The 15,068-nt window shown below is 32.3% G+C and overlaps 1 protein-coding gene across 1 annotated transcript; it reads left to right on the top strand.

Moving 5' to 3' along the window:
- Positions 1-264: 264 nt before the first annotated feature.
- Positions 265-1,804, top strand: LOC106646651 (uncharacterized). The gene is made up of 4 exons (XM_089590462.1): positions 265-286; positions 1,082-1,144; positions 1,213-1,257; positions 1,343-1,804. The coding sequence occupies exons 1-4, from the start codon at positions 265-267 to the stop codon at positions 1,765-1,767; spliced, it is 555 nt and encodes a 184-aa protein (XP_089446588.1). The 3' UTR covers positions 1,768-1,804.
- The last annotated feature ends 13,264 nt before the right edge of the window (positions 1,805-15,068 follow it).

Genomic DNA, 15,068 nt, shown 5'->3' with positions numbered 1-15,068 from the left:
AATTACAGTGTCGTAGTCCTTGAAATTAAATGCCAACTAATGATATTTCATTTCAGGTTTGCGGGTACAGTATAAAGAAGCTTTGAATGCCTAGAGGGTTGAGCCACGCGCAGCTAATGGTCCTCTTTTGCATGAAAGAAACTCACGCTCGCTAATTTTCTTTGAGTTTTAGAAAACGAAGATTTTAGTAAACCTGAATTTACCAATGAGACAAGAAACTTGATCAAATTCGGGGAAGTTAACAATTTGGACGAGTCCGAAGTCATGCACCCTGACAACTGTCAAAGTAGTTGTAAAGAGAGAACATGGAATAAAATCATTTTACATATACCAAATAGAAAAGTATCAGTAAAGGATCCTCTAGTGTGTCTACAAGACCAGTCGTAGAGAAACAATTAAAACCGTGCAGGAATCCATCGACATACGCAGGTGCGGAGCCAAGGTTCTTTTTTTTGTAAAATCATGATGGTTTTGTGAGTTTATATGTCGTAAATTTTAATTGAACTATCGAGTAAATTTTAAAAATTTAATAACATGAAAAATATTTTTTGTGCTGAAAAATATTTTTTGTTCTTTAGAATACCGTTGGCCAAGGTATTGTCAAACAAAAAACAACTTACTTATTCATTTTTAAACATATTTTCTTAATCTCGTCTGACTTTAATTTTGCATTTTGACACCTTTTTGCCAAATTATGAATGATGAGATTTAAAAAATTCAACCCACAAAACATTAGTCTCTACCAATCACGTGTACGCGTTTAGCATGTTTTTTTTTTGGGTCAACTAATTGTTTTGCCCAATAACCAGAGGTCAATCAATAAAGGTACACTACGTATGCGTACACACTCGCATGAAATAAGCATTATTGTAACCAACAGCCTTATTTTCCTTCCCAATAAATCCACCATACCCGGCAATCGCAATTAACGCACACACGAGTGATCGTGCCGTTACTGAAACGTTTAATTATTTCTAACAGGAATTAACACGTGTACATGCATTGTTTTTGTTCACCTTTGCTAACCACAACACAGCCTCTCATACCACTGTGACCGAACGGCATTAATTTTTATTTTTAGACGACCCTCCGTCCGCATTTTTCGAAGTCTTCAACCAGAGTATTATTACGGTGAAGCCGCTAGGTGAGTCATCAAAATCACGGGTGTACATTCGTGTGAGAATAATATATACCGATCGAATTTAATTGCAGAACTGCTGTTGGAAAATTCCCCGGTCCCGTCGATCCACTCGTTCGGTGAGTAATCGAGGCACATGGGAAGGTGATTTTCTTTTTATTTACCAAATAACGATTCTTTAAATTTCACCGAAACGCATTTCAGATCCGCTAAACATCGAAAATCCGGCGATCGTATCGGATGAGAATTTATCGACCCTGGAACCCATCGTGGACAACATCCCTACCACCAGCAGCACCAGCACCGACGACTCGAAGGACTTGTCGGTCGTGGACGACGCCTACCTCGTCATCTACTGTTGCACGTGCGACAAGGTGTCGCCCTTCGGGATGTCGAAGGTGTTGCTCTGCGAAACGTGCAACAGGCCCTCGAAGTACATGTGCATCTGCTGCAAGAACCAGTATTACTCGTACTTGGGTGCCCACTCGCACGTGCAGAATTACTGCAGGAAACAAAGGTGCGCCGAGCCCACGGGGACGGAATCTCGAAAGAAGCGAGTCTCGGATCGGCTGGCGTTGCGGACGAGCCGAAGAAATTTGCGAAAAAAACGCTCCTTCAAGTTTACCTAGGAGTATTGAGATTTCGCCTCCCTCTTCCTTCTGTGAAAAGTAGTCGAGATATGTGTGTGTGTGTGTGTGTGTGTGTGTGTGTGTGTGTGTGTGTGTGCTTACATACGTGCACAAGAATTTTCACGTAGGTAACAATGTGCAATAAAATCAATTATTTACTCTTGTACACGACGTCTTCTTGTGTCTTTTTCGCCTCGATTCCCATTTGCAATATTATGATATTTTTGGTACGCTGTGAGTGAAGTTCAACTTCTCGCATCTGTACGTAGTACGTAAAATAATTGATCCCATCACCTTGTGCAAAGCCATTTTTTTGTCACGAGTGCATGATATTGTTATTTGCAGATTAATGCTGATAAAATATCAAAACATTGAAACTAATCAGACTAACATTACGCGTGAAAAGCAGAAAGGAAAAATAAGTAAAACATCTCATGATGCCGGAAAAACTGTCGGATACTTGAGGTGAAAGCTGAAATCAGAGGAAATCTCCAACAATGTAAAACTCTGTGATATTTTTAAAAATGGTCCGAAATGCGGAATGGGATTGACTTTATACGTAAAATTCTTGCGATGCTTGCAAATATGTAAAAAATTATACCAACTGTCTAAATTTTTTGATTGCTCTATTAGCAACTAGAGTTTATTCAAATAAGGAAAAAAAAATCAGTTTTTATGGATGATAGGTGATTTTTATTTTTTCATCATTATGAATCAGCTGTTTTGTGTAAAAAATTAGCTAAAAACATCTAAACAAGAAATACGTAAGTTATTGAAAAATACGAATAAAAAGTATAATCATTTTGTTGAGTCGAAGTCCATTGCAAAACCGTCCTGTTTAAACTATTTCAAAAGTTTTTAAACTTAATCCAAATAAAACCTTAAAATTCTTTTGTACTTGATACTCGCTAGACCATTGATTTTTTTTCTTTTACTACTTTTTAAACTAATTACAATAAAAACGATAAAAATAATAATAAAAGGGAAATATTATTATCGTTAAAATTAGCTCTAAAGAATTAGATACTTTACGAGTTTCGTCTGATTCTGGTAAAGATCCATTAATATGAACAGTTTTAATTTTTTAATTTGTATTAATCAAGGTACTTTATTGTTTGCAGGTTCTGACCAAACACAAGAGGCGGATAATCAGGATAAAAACGATTTTCAAGTAGATAACATGGAAAAAAAATCAAATCCAAAGCTTTCAAATACATCTAATAAAATAATTAATGATAATTTTTCAAAACCTGTTTTGATATCAAGTAAATTTCCTAGTATTGTTAGAAACTAACGTTGTTAAGGAAGAAGATCAAGGTATCTCAAACACTCAAAAGAAAAAAAATGCAAAAAAAATTGGAATAAGTATACCTTACGAAAGCAAAAACTAAAACTACACGACAATATTAATATTGTAAGTGCAATGAAAAAAATTCTAACCTCTTAATTGAAAAATTAGAATAAAATATTTTCAAAATAGACACAACACTGTGTGAGGGTTTTTTTATTTGGCATTTCACATATGTGTAGTTCGTACAAAAAAAATGTATTATTACATATGCCATTAAGCAGAGGGAGTTTTTATCACGTGATTTCAAGTCGTGGTGTTCGTCCTTAAACGTGGTGTGTTAATGAAATGTATCTACTTTGTAAGGCGTATAAGATTTCTAATCTCATTATTAAATGTAAATAAAAGCTGTAAAAACAAATCGTTCTGTAATTTATAATACTATGTTTACGTATGTTTTCTTGTTCATACTTTGTTACTGCAAAAATCATTTTACAGAGTAATGTTTGTATGGTTCTAAAAATATTAAAAAATTAAAAGCAGGCGTATTTAGGTATTTTTCTAACTCCTAAATTTTTTTGTAATCCAGTGAGCCATTGATTAGGATATTATGTCAAGATAATATTGTAGTATTGTCTTTTATTACTTTAACTATATTCCTAATATTGTGTAAACTTGAACTTAATAAATGGCTTAGTATGTTTGCTTTACGACTAATTATTTAAACGTTAAAATTATATGTAAAAGATACAAACGTTATGCCAAAGTAAGTGTTCAAAGGATACTTGAATTAAGTAATGTTCTTAGTATTGATACACATTCTAACGCGTTATTATATGTTTGTGAAAAAAATGAAGTCTCCCAATACTTTATGTATTGTCTGTACATTGCAATGACGACTACTCAAAAATAAAAATATATTGGTATAGGTACATATTATTTTCATGTAAAAACATTATCATGTTTCAGAAAATTCATCACCCAGTGCATCAAGGTCCTACGTGAAAGAAGAGATCTACGTAAATCCTGAAAATTTAACTGAATTTGAGGTTTTTTCCTATCATGGTAAATAATTTTGTTTTAAGTTGGATCGATTTTCTGTATTTTAAAAGACTAATTAATTGTTTACGTAGATGATGATGAAAATTATAACTCTGGAGCAGATGATATCATATTAAGTAACAATCTCAATTCACCTCCTGAAAACGACCAGAACTTTCGTAATTTCGAAGATACGTATGATGTCACCCATAATACTTCAAAAACTAGTATTATGGACCAAGAAGATGGAAGTACTACGAAAAAACTCAAGAAAGAAGAAAGCACTGGTAAGTATTCACTACGAAAGAGGAAACCAGCAATGTATCGTAGACATAAAAGTAAAAGAAACAGTGATACAAAAATTAAAGTTGAAAATAAAAATAAGGCGATTAGAAAATTTGCTGAACACAGGGTAAAAAAACGAAGTTCGAAAAGAAAAATTTATCCAGAAATTGTGGATGGTAAGAAAATGTATAAGTGCCCGCTTTGTCCGTTCAAAAAATCAAATTTCGGAAATGTTTATAAACATACCCGAACGTTGCATACGCTATCGCAGAATTTTGAATATCATGACAAATTTCATTGTGACAACTGTAATTTTGTCACAGAAAATAGGGGTTCTATAACGCAACACATACGACGGTACCATATTATGGAGAATTGTACAAAGTGTGGAAGGAACTTACATTCGGTATCATTATTGAATCATATTATGATTTGCGGTAAATTAAAAGTTTAAACTAAATTTTAACGGGTTATATAAATGAATTTTTCTCATCGTGAAAAGCTTTTATGGGGTATATGCAAAAATATGTTTGAAAATAATTATTACATTCTAAGTTAAATGACTTACAAAAAAGAAGAACCTGGAAAGCTAGTACTTTTTTTACATTTAATTTTTTTGTTGAGCAAAAATAAAAAAATTTAAACTTAATTTGCAAATAATGTATTCACAAAGACCATGAGTTACAACTAGTAATTTTTGTAAACATTGCATTTTACGATTACATTTATTTTAATTTATTGTTATGGCGGAAAAAGAAAAAAAAATGCTTTACCAAAACTTTTGTTAAAATTTATGTCACTACTTTTATTTAAAAAATGTAAATTTCAGAAAATTACAGTACTTGAATGTCTTAAGTCACGAAAATGTTTCAGGCACGTCTCAATTAAATATCACTCTCGGTTAACAAAAATTGTTTGCAAGTGATGTATCAACTACCTAATTTAAAAACCTAAAAACAGCGTGACCTAAAATAAAAAAACCAAACACCTGAAAAATAAAAAAAAATCGTGTTTAATTTATTTGTATTAAAAAATTTGCTGGTCAATAAAAAGTTTAGAAAAGTAACAAAAGTTATCATTTTTATATAATGTTTATTCAACACGAAGCTTTAACTTAAATTACTTAATTTATTGGAAATAAGAAATTTTCAAAAAATACCTATAAATAACAATGTGTGTCACAAGAAAATTATGTTTCAGAAGATTCATGTCGGAGTACGGCCAAGACATACGTTCAAGAAGAAATCCATATTAATTCTGATAACCTAATTAACATTAAAGGGTATTCTCATCCTGGTAAATATTACTCGCAATTAAATTGTATACACAAAATTCTCTTTAATTTAATAATAAATATATAATTTTTATGCAAAAAAAAATTTACAATATTTCAGGAAGCTCTTTGAACCTCAATGACTTGATGAAATTTGAAGCCCTACCGGATCTTGGTAAATCTTTTAAAACAAGTTTTTATTTACATATTCATCGTATTTATAACATCTAAAATACTGATACTTTTAAATTTCCGTAGATGCTGAAACAAATGATAATCTATTTGATATGGACAAAGAAGATAGTAGTATCGGCTTTGATACTCCAAACACGAGGAAACACAGTAAATATGTTCTTCGAAAGAGGAAACCCATAGCTTATGATAAAGTGGAAAACGGTTTAATTGACCATAAAAAAATGATGAAGAAGGAAAAAGTGGCACTGATTAAGAAAACAAAAAGAAAAAATTCGAAAACAGTCAAGTCAACTTTTCATAATGGTATGAAAATATTTAAATGTGTATTCTGCTCTTATGAATCGAAGAGATGTTCTAATACATATTCGCATGTTAAAAACACTCACACAAAGTCACAGCACTTTGAGTATCACGACAAATTTAAATGCAACGAGTGTGATTTTATCACTACAGTGAGATGTGATATAATCAGACACATGCAGAGTCGCCATATTTTTGAGGATTGTACAAAATGTGGATGCAGCTTTATTTACAGATGGTTTATGAAACATATGACTGAATGTACCAAAAAAATGTGAGAAACACAATTTTTTGAGAGTCTTAAAGTTTTAATTTGTTTTAAAATCTAATGTTAATAAGAAAATAAATAAAATGCCGATTTCAACAATTACTTATTCATTGTAAGTTAATTATTATTAATTTTTATCTAAATCCGTTATGAAGTACCTTAAGTTTTTTTAGATATATCATCGGAACTTAGGACAAAAAAAGATCTAAGTGCAAATTTTTACAATATTAACAATAGTTATTATTTTGGGCTTTCAGTACTTTGATTATCTTGAGAGGTTTTATATTTCACTTCAACTTAACCATCAAGATGAATGGTCCAACACATGCAGACCAAACATATTCATGGAAATGGTCTAAAGTGGTGACAAATTCGATCGTAAAATAAGATAAAATCTTTGGTAAAATGCAGGTGCGCAAGAGGTATGTAAATTGTTTGAAAAATTAACAAAGTACAAGCATAAATTTCTGTGTTGTTTCATTCTTTTAATTGTAACTTACATCCGAATCCTCGCTAATTTTCTGCTTTTGTCCGTAACAATTTACGCATTCATTGGTGCATTGTACTATCTCAATATGTTTCAGTCAAGCAAACAATAACATCATATAAATGTGTGAGTTTTTTACGAATACAATATCAATGTACTTTAAAATCATACTGTTTGATAGTGATCAAAAGATACAATTACAAAAAATTGGTAAAAAAGATTATAAAATCATCGAGTTAAAAAAAAAACCCTCAAAACGATTCCAGTGCCAAAAAATCTACATTTGCGTGTGAGCACACTTAAGGTTTGATAATCAAAGGAAGAAATTTCTCGAGGAACACATGAAAAAGCCCAGATATTAAAAAAACATGTAATCATTTGTTTGCAGTGCAGTAAAATTTTTTCATCTCAAATAATCAGGCAAAAAATGAATGCAAAAGACGTTCTAGGTTCAGATATATTACTATTTTAAGTTCTTAAGGTTACATGTCGTTCTGGCTGAATCATCTTAATATTTGCTTTTTTTATTTTACTAATTTTTCTACGACTGATATCCAAAGTCAGTTATGATTACAATCAGTAGTAAATAAATATTGTTTCTATTATTGCAATAATTATTGTATTTTTTTTCTATTCCGATAATCAATGGTTAATTAAGATGATAAAAGATGGTACAATCAATAAAAAAAACTCTATTTTGTATTTAAGTAGCGTTACGGCGCCTACTATTGTGTTACATAAAAGTTAATAAAAAAAGAAAAAATAGCATTTGTTTACAAAAGAAACAATTGTTGATTTATAATACCCACTCATGTTTTACCCTCAATTGAATGTCCAAATCAAAATATAATAAAATAATAAAACTAATGTCCTAAACATAGATTGAATAGTACAATAGTATTTTAGATTATACTGTTTATTAGATAATGTAATCACCATAAATTTACTGTATACCTTGCATGAGTTTGAATTCTTTTTTGCAAATTTATTTACAAAAACAGGTCACTACCATAGAACTGTCGTATCTCATAATTTCATTTTAAAAAGGTGTAATGAAAAATGTACTTGTGTGTCATTTTTATTAAATCTTTTCATATGTCATACGTCATATTCCAAATTACAATACACAATTAGAATATGCTTTACTTTGACTAATAATTCTTATCATTTTTCAACTAAAAACATTACCTTGTGCTCACTGTTGCTGTATACTTCAGTAGTAGATTTTACTAACGATACAAAATCATCACCACTAAGAGTACCTGCATTCACCCACACTAAGTATATGTGGTAAACTAAAATCACACCCACCATTCCTTCTTTGTCTCGTTTCAGATGGTTTAACTGTTAGCGTATCCCCCTCCGCCATAGTGTTGCAGCAGCGTGACCCAATGGAATTCAACACTTTTTCTTGTATGCGATGCAGCAGCGTATTTAAACGTAAAAACAATTTATCCCACCACCTGCGCTTCGAATGTGGTGACTTGGCTCGATTCAAATGCCCATACTGTGCTTACCGCAGTAAAAATAGATCCAATTTGCGGGCTCACGTTCGACGAATGCATGTGAATCAAAAAATTTTCTGCATCGATCTAGGCCTACCGATGAAGATACCTAAAGATTAGTTTGGAGAAAATGCTCTTTTTTAAATGAGGCAAAAAAATGAATTTTTTTTTTTTTATACACTATTTTTTAAACTTTTATTTGATTTTTTTGAAGTTAAAAATTATGTAGAATTGAATTTAGTATCTTTCGATATTGAGGAACCTACCAAATTATTTCTTGCATATTTTTATCTGATGAATATATTTTATACACAATTTTTCTGAACCATCCGATTTTTTATTTATTAAACATCGATTTTTTACTAATTTGCAATCTTAATGTTTCAAGTAAGATGCGTGCCTACATTTTTTTGTGTTATAACTTAGTTAACGCCCTCCAAATCCGCAGAGGATGGAGTTTGAAATTAATAAAACTTAGTTCATATATGAAAAGTTGACGTTTTAGAAAATTAAAAAAAAAAGCAGAATAAGAAAAATTCGACTTGACCTATTTATTTCGGAATTGCGCTCAAAGCGAATAGTTATATGTACAAGATCATCAATTAAGTGCTAAAACATACACCTTTTGTTGGACTACATATGAGTTATAAAAATGATGAAATACCTACATTTAATTCAATTTTTTCCAATACTTTCTAAATTTTTAATATACATTTGATCATTTATTTTCTGCTTAAAATTATTTGAAAATATAATTTGTTTACATTAAAAACTTAGCTTTTATAGAGCGATTCACTACTAAAAATCATGTTCGATATTTTTAGTTAGGAAATAATAGGTTTGTCCTAATTTAGTAGCATGTCAAATAAAATATTTCAATGCCTTATAGAAACTACTTGGAAAAGTTTTTTAATCACTAAAAGTATAAAATTACAAGATACATAGGTTGTATCAATTTTTAGTTAAGTAATTTTTAGATTAATTTTTAGATTTTAGTACTTGCCGTTTGAAAATATGTAACCTTTACAATTGTATACGTCACATTCCAAAATTTGTTCACATATGTGTATGGCTGAAGAAAGAAACTAAAAAAATATCCAATGTCTGAAGAAAACTTTGAGTCATTTTATACATACAATTTAAAGAAATAACAAAAATGTATACTTCAGAATACCTAACGAAAAGATGAATAAACTCATGGGTAGAAAAACGTTGAATTTTTAAATGGCGAAAACTGAGGCTGTTTAAAACTTGTTTTTTTTTCTAACAGTATAATATAAGATACTTAGATTAAGTAATTTTTTTTTTTTTAGTGTTTGGATTTGTTCCTAGGTTCTAGTACCTACAATTAAAAAGTATATAACATTCCAGATTGTAGGTGTAAAATTCCATTTATCCAAATATATTGATGCGTAACAAAAGTAGCCAAAAACACGTGCCAATCAATGTATATAACATTGTTTCAGGTTTTAGTGGAATTGATTAGAATAGTTTTTAATCTCTAATATTGTAATTTCATAAGATACTTTAGACATAGGTATAATGATGTATTTTTATAATTTTCTGATTTATTAAATACTACTGTAACGTACGTTATGCCAGTTATTGTATAAAAAAAAATGTTTTAAATAAAGACGAAAATAGTCCATTATTCGTGTGTATTTATATCATTTAAGTGGATTAAAAAACCGCAATGTTGAATTAAATATTTTTATACTCCGATCGTAGACCATCACGTAATTCTGTTCTAGGTGTCGAGAACGTCAGCCTATGATTCTCAGTCACGCACTAACACCGGCATGTCTCAAATTTTCTGTTTGCAGGTCCTCGAGCCATAAAAAACGTCTGTTTCAGCTGCCCAAAGTGTCCATCAGTCTTCTCGTCCCCGTCATATCTCCGCCGCCATTTGCGCCTAAATTGCTGTCGAGGCTCGATTTTTCGATGTCCCTACTGTCCGTATTGCGGAAAATAGAAATCCAACATTAAGAGACACATCAGTTGTACGCACATTGGCGAGCCGATATACGTTTTGCGCGACTAAATCTTGAACAAAGATTCGAGAGAAATTATCGCCCACTTTCCAATTTAGGTGTAGTCGAATTAGACTTCGCCCATAACTACGTTTTTTTATTTTCTTGTCCTTCTCTAGTTCCTAGACTTTTTCTTTCTAGGCCTCGTTCTAAATTTTTTTTCAGAAATTTACTTAAATGATCTGATGATTTTTCATAACATTTTCATTTGCCGAAATAGAGTCTCATGAGTCGTCGAACCAACATGCCTCAATTTCAGTGAAATTAAATATGATTCACTCAATCACTGATATACATTTTGGGTAACCAAGTAAGATGACGCATCCGTTGTGTTCCAAAAAAAAAAAAAAAAAAGATACAATCCTACTGGAGAAGAAAGTACTGAAATGTAAAACCAACCTACAGTCATCAAGTTGCAGCTGGGAATAAAGAACATTAAATTTGATTGTCGAAGCATTGTATTTTTTTTTTTCAATGTATTTTTTTAAAAAAAAGGTATTAGATACAAATTTATTCCTTACTTTTAACGCAACTAAAAATAAAATAGTGCTCGTGAATTATTTATACCAATTTTCCATGAACCAAACATTACAAAGCTCCCTCCTGACATTTCAATCCAAACTAGAGTTCGTTAAATTAAAGTTAAAAAAAAAAATTGAATTACGTATTTACAGATTTTCTTCCAACACGAACAAACCTAATGGTCTACAAAAAAAAAAAAAAAAAAACAACAACAACAACCAAACCCATGCATAAAAACTCAACAGAGCCACAGGTAACGCATTGTTTTTGAACTTATTAACCCAAAACCGCAAATAAAAAAACATCCCCAAACAAAGCCCAAATCTACCATCGCTGATGCTCCGTTTTATCTGTTTGTATGTGCAGATGGGAACCAGTCCGTGGACCCCCTAAAACTACCGAGCCTCCGTCGTTGTGGCCGCCGACGTTTCGCCAGCTCGCACCAAGAGCGGCACCAGTTGCACCACAGCCGCGTTGGTCTCGACGTCATCAAGCTGGCCCTTCCAGCCGCTCCCAAGACTCATCGCGGCGTCCAGAAGAGCTTCCAGTGCCCCAAATGCCCGAAGCGCTTTTCCGCGCACAGCAGCGTCATCCAGCACATAAAGTACGACTGCAACCGACAGCCGAGGTTCTCTTGTCCCTACTGCGTCAAGCGCAGCAAGTGGCCTTTTAGTCTCTACAAACACATCAGGAAATATCATGCGGGATGCAAGGTTTATTGCAACGATGTCACGCGCTCCGAGTCCCCGAAGTAAGCGATTGCTGGCGTGAGATTCGCTGAACAAAGCAAACGTGTCTCTGTACAGGTGCTGTGGGAGATGATCCACTATACCACTCTCACGCTACGTGGGTGTGGTTTGTCGGATGCCCAAGATTAGCTTTATCTTTTTGTGATTTTTCGCGTTTTTCCCTGCGAAGAACACGTTTTGATTGACCAGCTGAAGTTTGAGCGCTGGAATTATATACTCACTTCAACTCAAAGATTTTTAAGTACATGATTTGGATTTACGTAATTTCTGTTAGATGATAACTTTGTTTCTGTTTGTTGTGAATTTTTATTCGAAAGTTAAGGGTTAACCCTATAATGTGCTTGGACTAGGAAGAATTTTTTCTAGCTTTAAAAACATTGTCGATATGATTGCATGATAAATAATATATGATAAAAAAAAGAAAAATATTAACAACATATATGTATGGAAATTAATGGACTGAGCTGTTGTATCGGTTTAAGTTATTTTACTTTGTGATTTTTTTTTTTTTTTCTTCTAAAGATATAGATGTGAACACTTTTGTCTGCGTGTGGATAAAAAATACACAATATTTATTACTTATCATTACATAAAATATCCTATTTGTTGATAGCTAAAGGATAATATAAAATTACTAGTTTCTTGATGCAATCAATTGTTGTGAAACGCTATTATTGTTGAATCAATAAAATGAATTATAATATTACTGTCTTGATTCATTATATTTTTATTGATTCAGTGAAAAGAAAAATTCAGTTAACCTATATGTTTTTGTACTCTTTGCAGTTATTCAAGGTGTTTTTCAAAAATATGAACATTAGAATTCAAGTGTAAGGTTCAAGGATTCCATATTATCTACTTTCGAAAATGTTGATATTTCGAGTTTTTCTATCATCCACCTCGTGACAAGGATATACTACGTTGATTTGTATTTGTTTCTTTCAATAAATTATTCTTTTTCAAAAATTTTTGTAAATTTTTTTCATTTTACTAAAAAAAAAAAAAAAATATTTTTCCGCCCTCGGGTGGTTTTGGGAGGCTGGTACTTCCCCGGGCGAAAAAGCAGTTTTCCGGAACTCGTTCGAAAAGTCTCCTTTACGAGCCTCGTTACGTCCCTCGCCTTCGGCTCGGGCCGCAAACCTCTCGGTTCGCAAACAGAGACTTTTCAAACTCGTAGGAAAAGTACTATTTTCACATCCATCGTAATTAAAGTTTTTCATTTCATCCGCATGAACTATCAGTACTATCAAGAAATTGATCATGTATTTGAACAAAAAATTGTAAAGAACAAAAAAAATACCCAAGCAAAATTATATTCACTTTACTGTAATAAATTTAGAGGAGTAAAAAAATTGTCCACCCATACTAATTCATGTTTATTTGTTTTTTCTTATTTTTTAGATGCCGAGACCGAAGATTTTATCGGATTTGAATTCAAAGAGCTGCTAAACTCGATGAAAAATCTTCAGCGCTGGGACGTCACGATGTCGCAATACATTGGCACCATGAAGGAAAAGCCCGACGTTTTTCTGAAAAAGAGCCACAGGCGTATATTGTGCATGAAATGCTCGAAAGAGTTTGTCCTGATGAACCAGCTGTGGAAACACCTCAAGTATCAGTGTGGCAAGAGCAAACGTTACAAGTGTCCCTATTGCAATCGCCACAGCGTCTGGGAGTCCACTATCAATAGACACATACGCAATTCACATCCTGGAAAACAAGTCTTTAGTTTGGATCTCAAAAATCCTGCTGTTCAATAACAAGTTCAACTTTTTTTTGCATTCAAAATGCTCTTTGCCGTGTAATTTGAACCGAATTGTGTGTGTGTTTTTTTTTTTAACTCTGGATTTTAAACCATTCAACTTGAACTTGAACCTATTGGGAATTTTAATTTTTAAGCAATCACCGATTTTTCTTCTTTTTTTTCATGAATCAATTTTGAATATTTAGATCATAAAAATTTATTTTTAATTTAAAAATACATTATATTTTCAACGCCATTTGTACATTTTTTTCATAGGAGACTTTTAGTCCAAATTCTTAAAGAACCAACAGTTGTGGTTGTATACTATCATAGGATTAAATAAAATTTAACTTTAGACAAATTGAAAATTTTTTTATGATTGAAAGATGTAAATATACGGTCCCAATAGTTTTTTCTCAATAGAACAAAAATGTAAATGGTGTTTATGTACGTTTAATTAATTTTAACCATCGTCATGAAATCCACCATCAACTTGAAAAAAGTAGAGCTGTAGGTAAACAATAATTTGAATATATACAGATGCAATGAATTTGGAAATAGCATAGACAAATGAAACTGTAGGCGATAATAATTTTTAAGGTTTTTTTTAACCTATCCTGAATACTTCAACAACTTTATCAAACGAATTCGTTTATTACTATAAATACGTTCGTAAGTAAATGTTTATCCTTGAAAGCTCAAAGATGGTAACCCACTTTTTAAGTATAACAAAAATTTGTAAACATGAATTAAAAACCAAGAAATTTTAAGTGAAATCCATGTAAACGTCCAAAAGTGATGGACGTTATATGACTCATGTTGCATTTGAATAAAATGTATATTTGTTTGATCTTACTCACTTTGTTTACTATCACGTTGTTTGTGTCAAAAAATTTTTTTCAAATGCATTAGGCACACGTGTAATTATTTTAGGGAATATTGTCCTGTACGAAATAATACAGGAGCATTTTAATTAAATCGTGCAATATTACACCCTGAAATAGATTTCGTCAACACATCATGTTAAGTACACACAGAACCATTTGGATGATCGAGTCTCCCCATGAATGTCGAAACGCCAAAACCCAATGAATATACAACGTAGCTCTTACCTTTCAGGAGACCACCAGCAGACGCACTTCTGGACGCTGACGTCGAGCCACGAGTTCCGATGTGCTCGCTGCTCCCGCACTTTTTCGGTCTACAACAGCCTGTACCGGCATTTTCGATACGAATGCGGCAAAATCCCGCGTTTTGGCTGCTGCTACTGCCCGTACGTCACGAAACACACCACCAGCGTGTATCAACACACTAGGCGCATGCACGCCGGCCGCGAGCAAACTTGTCTGGATGTCGTCCAAGGGAAGATCATAAAAAGGAAGCGCGCCGTAACCACCAAGTAAACCAAGGGTCATTGTTCATAAACATTAATTACGTTTTTCAATTTACTCGACAGTTGCGTTAATTCATTCTCATTAATTAGTACCATAAACGTCAGTATTGTTCTCCGCGACATACTCGAGCAACCAGTATACAATAGACTATCCATAGTAACAAACCAGCAATGAGACTATGTAAATTTTTTTTTTTTTTTTATATAAATCACCCGATACT

Source organism: Copidosoma floridanum, unplaced genomic scaffold (assembly GCF_036245765.1).
Source record: "Copidosoma floridanum isolate Cflo_tuat_1 unplaced genomic scaffold, Cflo_Japanese_pri ptg000012l, whole genome shotgun sequence".
Lineage (NCBI taxonomy): Eukaryota > Metazoa > Arthropoda > Insecta > Hymenoptera > Encyrtidae > Copidosoma > Copidosoma floridanum.
Note: the sequence above shows the minus strand (reverse complement) of the source record. Positions and strands in the feature narration are given on the sequence as shown.

Bases quoted from the DNA above. Each gene is read 5' to 3' on its own strand.
- LOC106646651 (XM_089590462.1), top strand. From the start codon at position 265: ATGCACCCTGACAACTGTCAAA. The intron at 1,145-1,212 runs GTGAGTCATCAA...ATTTAATTGCAG, and splicing joins TATTACGGTGAAGCCGCTAG to AACTGCTGTTGGAAAATTCC. The intron at 1,258-1,342 runs GTGAGTAATCGA...AACGCATTTCAG, and splicing joins CCCGTCGATCCACTCGTTCG to ATCCGCTAAACATCGAAAAT.